Source organism: Aquarana catesbeiana, linkage group LG01 (assembly GCF_042186555.1).
Source record: "Aquarana catesbeiana isolate 2022-GZ linkage group LG01, ASM4218655v1, whole genome shotgun sequence".
NCBI lineage: Eukaryota > Metazoa > Chordata > Amphibia > Anura > Ranidae > Aquarana > Aquarana catesbeiana.
Genome location: NC_133324.1, coordinates 954,970,592 through 954,982,138, shown reverse-complemented (window position 1 = coordinate 954,982,138; position 11,547 = coordinate 954,970,592). Strand labels below are relative to the sequence as shown.

Here is an 11,547-nt window from a genome sequence, read left to right as displayed (position 1 = left end):
GTCCGCCGAAGGTACGCCGGAAGTATGTCGGACAGGCTGTCGGACTTTTGTAGGTGAAAAGTCCGACCGTGTGTACGCGGCATAAGGGTTTCCCCAGTGACCCATCTTCCAAAGAGTAGTGGGTAAGAGGCTTGATCCTTATCGTTGACAAAAGTTCCTGTCCTGGGTAGGTCTGTCACAATGATGATGCCTTTAACACAAAATGTTTATTTTATGCACACAAATGCAACACTGTTTTTGGTTAACCACATAATTTTAACATTTACTGAGGTTGGTTGAATTGGCACATGGATTCCCATGTGAGCAGTAACGCCACGTCAAGGCTTCAACCCTTGTTACTGACCATTCACACACCTTTCACCCACACCAGTCTCTCACATACACCACTGTGTACGAGAGAGAGACTGTGTGGTGCGTTACTCTCTCTCACACACACAAAAACACACACACAAAAACACACACACACATAGTGTCTCTCACCACACAGTGTCTATGTGGTGTGTGAGGTACACACACTCACGACACAGACTCTCACACAGTGCGAGCAACCAGATGCCTGAAAATCTTCTTATAATATTTTTCTTTGCTGTTTGCCTGACCGGCTCTGTCGACACCTTCCATGGTGTTATTATAGTCTATCACAACTTGCGGCTTCAGCACACCTTTCCCACCTTTTGTGTGGACCATGGCAGTGGAGGTATTGTGCACAGTACTCATGAGACACACATCCTCCTTTTCTCACCATCGCATTGCCATCATCTTACCCTTCTGCCAGGCAACCATTTCTCCGGTTTTTAGTTTTTTCTTGGCAAACATAGATGGCATGTCACGTCGGTTAGGCCTAACATTACCATACGCATCAGTCTTGTTTTGTAGCAAAACCTCATACAGTTCCGGTGACGTGTAGAAATTGTCCATGATCACACAATATCCCTGGTTCAGCAATGGCTCCAGCAGTGTAAGGACAGATGTGGCCATCCCATAGCCGCTGTACCTGGGGTTGAACTTTGTGCCTTTACCGGTGTAAATGACTGAATTCCAGATGTACCCAGTGGATGATTCGCAGAGCATGTAGGATTTGATGCCAAACGGCACTCTTTTGGATGCAATAAACTGTATCCAGCTTAGGCGTCCCTTGTAGGCCATCAAACTTTCATCCACGCTGGCGTCCCTTTCTGGCACGTAGGTCCACTGGAAATTGGTCACAATAATTTGGCATACCTCCCAGATTTTTTTTAGTTGGGCGCAGGATGCGTGGCCTCATCAAATTCTTCATTGTTCGTGAAGTGGAAATACTTCATGATGAGGGAAAATCGGAATTCTGACATCACAGTGCCAAAAAAACGGAGTGGCCTGTAACTTATTGGTGGTCTAGTACCATTTCTGGAGCAGTTTCCCCACCACCCCTTGAAGAATGATGAGTCCCAGAAACTGCTAGATGTCCTCTTTGGTCACCGGTTCCCACTTTCTGCTTCTGGAAAACCTGGCATGCAGCGTAGCAGTTTGCTGCTCTTGGTAGTGATTTGTCTCTGTGACAATTTTTTCAATTACCTCCTCAGTGAGGAATAATTGCAGGTATGCTAGAGGGTTGTCACGCTCAACATCTACCTTCATCCCAGGTGATCCAGTGAAGGGGAATCTTGGGGGGGCGCTACCTGGTCCATATCGCAGTCAATAGGGCACCAAGTGCGCACATCGCTGAGGTCAGGTGCAGGATCATCACCGTTGTCACTAATTATAACTAATATCACCGTTAGGCTAATTAGCCGCTAGGATTGCTTTTACATGAAAGCTGACCGCTGGCTAAAAAGAATGATACCAAGATGATACCTTTTTAACCTGCAGGCATCATTCTGGTATAACCACTCAAAGTCCCAGCAACATACCAGTACATTGCTGGTCCTTGTTGGGCATATATTGTAATCTTTTTTTTTTTTTTCATGCAGCCTGTGGGCTGAACAAAAAAAAAAGATTGATCGGTGGGTATGCCCACCATTAGAATACCTCCCTTCATCCACCCACTTCTAATGATGGGCATACATGCACCGTTTATATATGCCGAAGCATTGGTGCATCCTCCCAAAAGGTAGAAGCAAATCGCTCCCCCGCCCCTGCTGCCCCCATGCTTCGGCGTATATGCTCCTTTTTTTTTTTTTTTTTAACTGTGGTGGTGAAATCACCTCCGACAGCGCTGGAGTCACGGCTTTATGTATCGTGGGAGCAAACGCTGTTGCTATCAAGATAGATAAATCCGCGCTGCAGCTGAATGGCGTACCTGAAAACAAAAAAATGGTTAACAATAAAACACAGTAAAGTATAAAAGAATTACCTGAAAAGCAAACATGATAAAACATAATAACAATAAAACATTGCAGAATAGAATACAGTAAAAAAGAGCATAACAATAGAGAGAGAGAAAACAATGAAACGACAATAATTTTTGTTTTTTTGTTTTTTTTATATTTTTTGTGTATTTATTTATTTATTTTACACTTTTTTTTGTAACTGTAACCGGTTCCAGGTTCGGGTCTCTCAAAATGCGATGGTATCTTGGGAGACCCTGTGAAAGTGTGTCCTAGTCTGTGCAATGCTGTACCCTACGCTAATACTCAACTAGTGTATGGTAGCGTTCAAAACATTCACCAATGCAAAGACCAGGATTGTCAGGACAGGAGGGACAATAATTCCGGGTGTCACGCCTATATCTGCGCTTACTACAGACACAACATTTTCTTTGGGGTACTCGGGAGGACATAAAGAAAATGCTTCTCATGCAGCCGGCTTACTGCATTTGGTTGGGGAAGGTGAGGTGGAGCACCGTCTGGAAACAGAGGGGTTTTAAGATGTCTTCCTGGAATTTAAGGAAGGATCCAGTCCGTCCTGAAGCTCTGTATAGCACATGAGCATTCAGCAAAGCCAATTGAAATAAGTATACAGACACTTTTTTGTACCAGCGTCTGGCCTTACAGGCAACTAAGTATGGCGCCAACAACTGGTCATTGTGGTCCACCCCTCCCATATTTTGGTTATATTCGTGTACACAGAGGGATTTCTCCACAACACCGCCGTAGTAATTTGGACCGTCGTGTCTGCATGAAGGGAGGTAAGAACGAAAACTTTCTTATCCCTACACTTCATAGCAAGCGAGTTATTACACTTCAAGCAGGCTCTCTCCCCCAGCCTAAGACGGGAATCTACAAGCCGCTGGGGTAAACCCTGGTGATTAGATCGCATGGTGCCACATGCTCCAGTCTGCTGATCAAACAAGTGACTAAAAAGTGGCACGCTCAGTGTAATTGTTCATGTACAAGTGGTACCCCTTTCTGAATAAGGGTGACACCAAGTTCCACACAATCTTGCCAGCACTTCCTATGTAGTCAGGGCAGTTTGTCAGCTCTACGTGACTATCTCTTCCCTCGTAAACCATAAAACTACATGTATAGCCTGTGGCCCTGTCACAGAGCTTATACAATCTTGACCCTGTATCTGGCACGCTTGCTGGGAAGGTACTGTTTGAATGACAAGCAACCACAAAACTTAATCAGGGACTCATCAACGCAGACAACTTGATGGGGAGTAAACAAGTCTGCAAAACGTTGGTTGAAGTGGTTTACGAGGGGCCAAATTTTGTAGAGCCGATTTGTATCCAGGGTCTCCACAAGGACGACAGAGTTCATTGTTGTTGAAGTGCGTGAACCGCAAAATCTGCTCGTATCGTGCCCTGGTCATGGAGGCAGAGAACAAGGGCATATGGTGAATTGGGTCAGTGGACCAATATGACCGCAACTCACTCTTTTTGGTTAGGCCCAGAAAGAGCTTAAATTTGGAAATCGTAATTGTTCTCCATTGACCAGCATACAAATTGCTATAGTCCACAATAGATCTATAGAGATCTTCGGTGAAAAACAGCGAATAAAAATCAAGTGATGTAAAATCAACTGTTTCCACCTGAATGCCGAATTGGCCAGTGAATGGGGGAAGTACGGGTGCTGCAGATGTGGTGGGCTCCCAATTAGGATTGGCAAATTCTGCAGGAAGGGCACTATGGGCTCTACGGGCCTGTCTGTAGGGACACTACTTGTGCTTTCCACCTCACCAGCTTGAACTGCACTTATGGGACTCGCCACGTCACCAAGTGTTACTGCAGTGCTGGATGTACGACCGGGGTGTACTAGGCCGCTGGTGCTTGCCAGTTCACCAGAAGGAATAGCGGTGCTAGTACTGCTCTGCTCCATACGAGAGCCCTGCGGTTCTTGCACCTCAACAGCAGAAGAAGTTCGGGGTCTGGTATGCCTGACCTTGGCAGGGACCACAACACCGTCATCAGAGCTATCTGTCATGGAACCGCAGCTGTCTACAGGATTGTATTCTGAGCCCGAATCGAACAGATGAGTGACTTCCTCTTCACTATCTGTCATGATCAGAAACGTGTAGGCCTCTCCACTAGTGTGTACTTTCGATTTGCCATTTTTGGCTCTAAATTTAGTGGTACACTAGTGAGACTCACAGGTAAAAAAAGCTCCTGTCAGCGACTATCAAAACGCTACCAAAAAAACTGTTAGCGATCGCAGGGATCAGGCCTGACTCTGCGAACGCTGCAGTTATGTGTGATTCGTGTTTTGTAAATGACGGTAATCGATCGATACTGCACTTGGGTGGGCTGGGTTTGGCTGGGCGGAGGGGCAAAATGCAGGTGCTAGCAGGTATCTGGGCTGATCCCGCTAATACTGCATTTTAGGGAACCCTAAACTGCTGGGGACGCTAGTATAGATCTGATCAGATATTGATCCGTTCAGATACTATACCACTAAGGGAGGTGTATGCTGCGTGCATGGGTGTTAGCGGTACTGGCACTAATCTGACACTGCCTGGGGCAACCCTAAAACCTAACTTATATCACCCGCTGGGCGATCAGGGGGTTAAACCTTTATTAGGTAATAAACAGCGGGTGCCCCGACACTATAAAAAACAAACTAACCAGCGTCACCCGTAACAGTTATACGGTGATCACTGGTGAAAGGGTTAACTAGGGGGCAATCGGGTGAAAACCTTTACTAGGTAGTATATGGGGGTACCGGACTCTATAAAAACCTGTCGCTGAACCTAAATACTTATCTGGCTAACTAGTGTCACCTGTGACACTAATACGGCGATCAGAAAAAAAAAATCGCTTAGCGACACTGGCGACGGGTTAACTGGGGGGTGATCAAGGGGTTAAACCTTTATTAGGGGGGTTGCAGGGGTACCCTAGACCTAAAGGGGCCTACCATTAACTGCCCTACCACTTATATCTGTCACAAATGACACCAATGCAGTAATCAGTAACCAGTTGCGGTTGGCAACTGGTTAAGAACCCAAACTGTGTGTGGGAAGAGTAATTGCCTATAACCAATTACATCCCCCATACAAATGACAAGACCTCACTCAACTGAGTTATCCAGGCAGATCCTTCCTAGAAACGAAGAAAAGACAAGATAAGCTTTCAGTTGAACTAATTTAAGTATTTTTCTTCATAAAATGTGTTTCTTCTCAATAATATGGACCTGCGTTTACCATTATACATTAAAGACAACCTAAAACACTGCTTACAGTAAGTAATGTTTGCTTGCTCAATTCCATGAAAATAATTTAACAGATCCAGAATTAATACATACAGACTTTTGAAGACAGATATTTACCTGGTGGATGATGACACAGGACACAGATGACGTTTGGTCAAGTGATTTCCACTTCTGCCCCAACAAACATTGATATCTGGTCATCCATCAATATTAGTGGGCATACGGCATTATCTTGACATTGACCTGGTAACTGAGATGCAGAACTCTGTGCAACGAAATGGCAAGACATGGAAGTTAAATTTGACTCTTTTCTGTGAGGATGGTTGCTTAGGGAGTCTTTATCTCTTGCGTATGAGGTGGAAGTGATGCCAGTAATCTGATTCTGACCAGTTAAGGTTGAATCCCTTTTCCAGCATCTCCCCATGTAACATAAGATTTTAGTTGATTTGCTCCTCTCACTGTAGTCCGCAGCTAAGAGACATCTAAACATTCTCCACAGACATGTGGACAGTTTGTTCCATGATGCTGGGGGGTCATTACAATGAGTATTGCTTTGCCAAGCAACAAATCTTCTGAATGCCTTGTCTTTTGACATGGCCACCTTCCAGGGAAATTCTCCTGTGATCAGGAGGTAGAGGAGTACTCCAAAACCCCATACATCCAGTGTGGAGTCTACAGCCAGTTTTTTCTCACCAGTGAGTTCACACACTTCAGGGGCCATGTAGGAGGTACTGCCAACCTGGAATCTAATCACTGTTCCTTTGGCACGAGCAAGACCAAAGTCAGTGATTTTCACGCAATGACACTCCTGGTCAAATACCAAAATGTTTTCAGGTTTTACATCCATATGCACTAGTCCTATCTCTGAAATAAATTCCAGAGCACTTGAAATCTGCATTGCACACCTCTTAACTTTGACTTCTGGAAGTCCAACCTGCAATATAAAAAAAAAAAAGGTTATTCTTCTAATAAAATGTCTAGAAATTGCTACATCTTTAATAAAATGAAATCAGACTTACATGGGGTGTAATGAGAAAGAACAGGTCACCAAGTGGTGCAACCTCCTGGGCAAAAATGAAGTGGTCCTGGGTCTGGAAGACCATGCCAAAACTCCTGATGATGTTGGGATGAGATGATAGGTAGGAGGACACACTAAACTCCATCAGAAATTTTTTTTCACTTATTTTTCTTTTTTGCATGATCTTGAGTGCCATCCTCTGATCTGTAAATAGGGAAAGTTCAATAAAGATTAGGCACAACTTGTGTGAGAATATTTTAAACATGTAATCAAATGAAAACATCCACAACATGTAATAATTGGTCACACTTACTTGATTCTTTGTCCTTCACCAGCAGCACTGACCCGTATGCTCCAACTCCAAGTTCTTTTATGAAGTGGAATTTCTTCTCTAAGTCTATTTGCCGCAGACGTTGTGATGATGAGGAGAAAAGTCCATTCAGGAGAATCTCCACCTCATGAGCAGCAGAAGCCATTTTGATCTGGATAAAAGAAAACAATGTTTTGGCTCTCATTAAAATAACACCTATGTATGATCTCCTTCATTTAAAAGAAACAAAACACCCCATATATGCCACCTGACCACTTGCCAAATGCCCATGAAGAGCATTCCAATGTATGTGTATATGAGACCTTAAAGTCCCATAAGGAATAGCACAACACGGACACTCTATCTATCTATCTATCTATCTTAGAGATATATCTATCTTTTTTTTTTTTTTTGCTTGTTTTCTACTTTCTATATAATGGACTGTTTACATGTTTCTTTAAAATATTCTATTGAAAAGTTGACAATAAAATGGAGATGGAGGGGAGCTTAAAATACATTTAAGTTGTTAACCATTTAGAAATGGTAATCAAAATATCCCACCCCCCACTTTTATTTGTTTTGTACACAAAAAACCCACAAGAAAGCAGGATTAAGGGAGATGCAGGATTTTAACCACTTGACGACCGCCTCACGCCGATGTACGTCGGCAAAGTGGCACGGACAGGCAAAATCACGTACATATACGTGATTTGCCTTCCGCGGGTGGGGGGTCCGATTGGACCCCCCCCCCCCCCCGGTGCCCGAGGCGGTCGTCTTTTGTCCAGCGGCGATCGGCGATGAGGGGGAGACCATCCGTTCGTGGCCCCCCCCTCGCGATCGCCGCCGGCCAATGAGAACACTCCTTTGCTGCTGTATGCTAAACAGCAGCAAAGGAAGTGATGTCATCTCCCCTCGGGTCGGTAGTTTCCGTTCCGGCCCGAGGAGAGAAGACATCTATGTGAGTGCACCAACACACACACACACAGTAGAACATGCCAGGCACACAAAACACCCCGATCCCCCCCCCGATCCCCCCCCAATCACACCCCCCCCCCCCCGTCACAAACTGACACCAGCAGTTTTTTTTTTTTTTTTTTTTTTTTTCTGATTACTGCATAGTGTCAGTTTGTGACAGTTACAGTGTTGGGACAGTGAGTATTACCCCCCTTTAGGTCTAGGTTACCCCCCTAACCCCCCCTAATAAAGTTTTAACCCCTTGATCACCCCCTGTCACCAGTGTCGCTAAGCGATCATTTTTCTGATCGCTGTATTAGTGTCGCTGGTGACGCTAGTTAGTGAGGTAAATATTTAGGTTCGCCGTCAGCGTTTTATAGCGTCAGGGACCCCCATATACTACCTAATAAATGTTTTAACCCCTTGATTGCCCCCTAGTTAACCCTTTCACCACTGATCACCGTATAACCGTTACGGATGACGCTGGTTAGTTCGTTTATTTTTTATAGTGTCAGGGCACCCGCCGTTCATTACCGAATAAAGGTTTAGCCCCCTGATCGCCCGGCGGTGATATGCGTCGCCCCAGGCAGCGTCAGATTAGCGCCAGTACCGCTAACACCCACGCATGCAGCATACGCCTCCCTTAGTGGTATAGTATCTGATCGGATCAATATCTGATCCGATCAGATCTATACTAGCGTCCCCAGCAGTTTAGGGTTCCCAAAAACGCAGTGTTAGCGGGATCAGCCCAGATACCTGCTAGCACCTGCGTTTTGCCCCTCGGCCCAGCCCTGCCCAGCCCACCCAAGTGCAGTATCGATCGATCACTGTCACTTACAAAACACTAAACGCATAACTGCAGCGTTCGCAGAGTCAGGCCTGATCCCTGCGATCGCTAACAGTTTTTTTGGTAGCATTTTGGTGAACTGGCAAGCACCAGCCCCAGGCGTCAGGTTAGCGCCAGTACCGCTAACACCCACGCACGCACCGTACACCTCCCTTAGTGGTATAGTATCTGATCGCATCAATATCTGATCCTATCAGATCTATACTAGCGTCACCAGCAGTTTAGGGTTCCCAAAAACGCAGTGTTAGCGGGATCAGCCCAGATACCTGCTAGCACCTGCGTTTTGCCCCTCCGCCCGGCCCGGCCCAGCCCACCCAAGTGCAGTATCGATCGATCACTGACACTTACAAAACACTAAACGCATAACTGCAGCGTTCGCAGAGTCAGGCCTGATCCCTGCGATCGCTAACGTTTTTTGGTAGCGTTTTGGTGAACTGGCAAGCGCCAGCGGCCTAGTACACCCCGGTCGTAGTCAAACCAGCACTGCAGTAACACTTGGTGACGTGGCGAGTCCCATAAGTGCAGTTCAAGCTGGTGAGGTGGCAAGCACAAGTAGTGTCCCGCTGCCACCAAAAAGACAAACACAGGCCCGTCGTGCCCATAGTGCCCTTCCTGCTGCATTCGCCAATCCTAATTGGGAACCCACCGCTTCTGCAGCGCCCGTACTTCCCCCATTCACATCCCCAACCAAATGCAGTCGGCTGCATGAGAGGCATTTTTATGTCCTCCCGAGTACCCCTACCCAACGAACCCCCAAAAAAGATGTTGTGTCTGCAGTAAGAGCGCGGATATAGGCGTGACACCCACTATTATTGTCCCTCCTGTCCTGACAATCCTGGTCTTGCATTGGTGAATGTTTTGAACGCTACCATTCACTAGTTGAGTATTAGCGTAGGGTACAGCATTGCACAGACTAGGCACACTTTCACAGGGTCTCCCAAGATGCCATCGCATTTTGAGAGACCCGAACCTGGAACCGGTTACAGTTATAAAAGTTAGTTACAAAAAAAGTGTAAAAAAAAAAAAAAAATATGAAATAAAAAAAAATAGTTGTTGTTTTATTGTTCTCTCTCTCTCTCTCTATTCTCTCTCTCTATTGTTCTGCTCTTTTTTACTGTATTCTATTCTGCAATGTTTTATTGTTATTGTTATTGTTATTATGTTTTATCATGTTTGTTTTTCAGGTGTGTAATTATTTACACTTTACTGTGCTTTATTGTTAACCATTGTTAACCATTTTTTTGTCTTCAGGTACGCCATTCACGACTTTGAGTGGTTATACCAGAATGATGCCTGCAGGTTTAGGTGTCATCTTGGTATCATTCTTTTCAGCCAGCGGTCGGCTTTCATGTAAAAGCAATCCTAGCGGCTAATTAGCCTCTAGACTGCTTTTACAAGCCGTGGGAGGGAATGCCCCCCCCCCCACCGTCTTCCGTGTTTTTCTCTGGCTCTCCTGTCTCAACAGGGAACCTGAGAATGCAGCCGGTGATTCAGCCAGCTGACCATAGAGCTGATCAGAGACCAGAGTGGCTCCAAACATCTCTATGGCCTAAGAAACCGGAAGCTATGAGTATTTCATGACTTAGATTTCGCCGGATGTAAATAGCGCCATTGGGAAATTGGGGAAGCATTTTATCACACCGATCTTGGTGTGGTCAGATGCTTTGAGGGCAGAGGAGAGATCTAGGGTCTAATAGACCACAATTTTTTCAAAAAAGAGTACCTGTCACTACCTATTGCTATCATAGGGGATATTTACATTCCCCGAGATAACAATAAAAATGATTAAAAAAAAAAATATGAAAGGAACAGTTTAAAAGTAAGATTAAAAAAGCAAAAAAATAATAAAGAAAAAAAAAAAAAAAAAAAAAACACCCCTGTCGCCCCCTGCTCTCGCGCTAAGGCGAACGCAAGCGGCGGTCTGTCGTCAAACATAAACAGCAATTGCACCATGCATGTGAGGTATCACCGCGAAGGCCAGATCGAGTGCAGTAATTTTTCCAGTAGACCTCCTCTGTAAATCTAAAGTGGTAACCTGTAAAGGCTTTTGAAGGCTTTTAAACATGTATTTATTTTTGTTGCCACTGCACGTTTGTGCGCAATTTTAAAGCATGTCATGTTTGGTATCCATGTACTCGGCCTAAGATCATCTTTTTTATTTCATCAAACATTTGGGCAATATAGCGTGTTTTAGTGCATTAAAATTAAAAAAAGTGTGTTTTTTCCCCAAAAAATGCGTTTGAAAAATCGCTGCGCAATTACTGCGTGAAAAAAAAAAATGAAACACCCACCATTTTAATCTGTAGGGCATTTGCTTTAAAAAAATATATAATGTTTGGGGGTTCAAAGTAATTTTTTTGCAAAAAAAAAAAACTTTTTCATGTAAACAATAAGTGTCAGAAAGGGCTTTGTCTTCAAGTGGTTAGAAGAGTGGGTGATGTGTGACATAAGCTTCTAAATGTTGTGCATAAAATGCCAGGACAGTTCAAAACCCCCCCAAATGACCCCATTTTGGAAAGTAGACACCCCAAGCTATTTGCTGAGAGGCATGTCGAGTCCATGGAATATTTTATATTGCGACACAAGTTGCGGGAAAGAGACAAATTTTTTTTTTTTTTTTTTTTGCACAAAGTTGTCACTAAATGATATATTGCTCAAACATGCCATGGAAATATGTGAAATTACACCCCAAAATACATTCTGCTGCTTCTCCTGAGTACGGGGATACCACATGTGTGAGACTTTTTGGGAGCCTAGCCGCGTACGGGACCCCGAAAACCAAGCACCGCCTTCAGGCTTTCTAAGGGCGTGAATTTTTGATTTCACTCTTCACTGCCTATCACAGTTTCGGAGGCCA

The 11,547-nt window shown here is 44.6% G+C and overlaps 1 protein-coding gene across 1 annotated transcript; it reads right to left on the bottom strand.

The window, feature by feature from the left end:
* Nucleotides 1–5,715: 5,715 nt before the first annotated feature.
* LOC141128359 (serine/threonine-protein kinase SBK1-like) lies at nt 5,716–7,581 on the bottom strand. Its single transcript, XM_073615606.1, has 3 exons — nt 6,893–7,581; nt 6,581–6,783; nt 5,716–6,495 (listed from the first exon to the last, which is right to left on the bottom strand). Exons 1-3 carry the CDS (start codon nt 7,092–7,094, stop codon nt 5,716–5,718), a joined length of 1,185 nt encoding a protein of 394 aa, XP_073471707.1. The 5' UTR covers nt 7,095–7,581.
* Between the last annotated feature and the right edge of the window lie 3,966 nt (nt 7,582–11,547).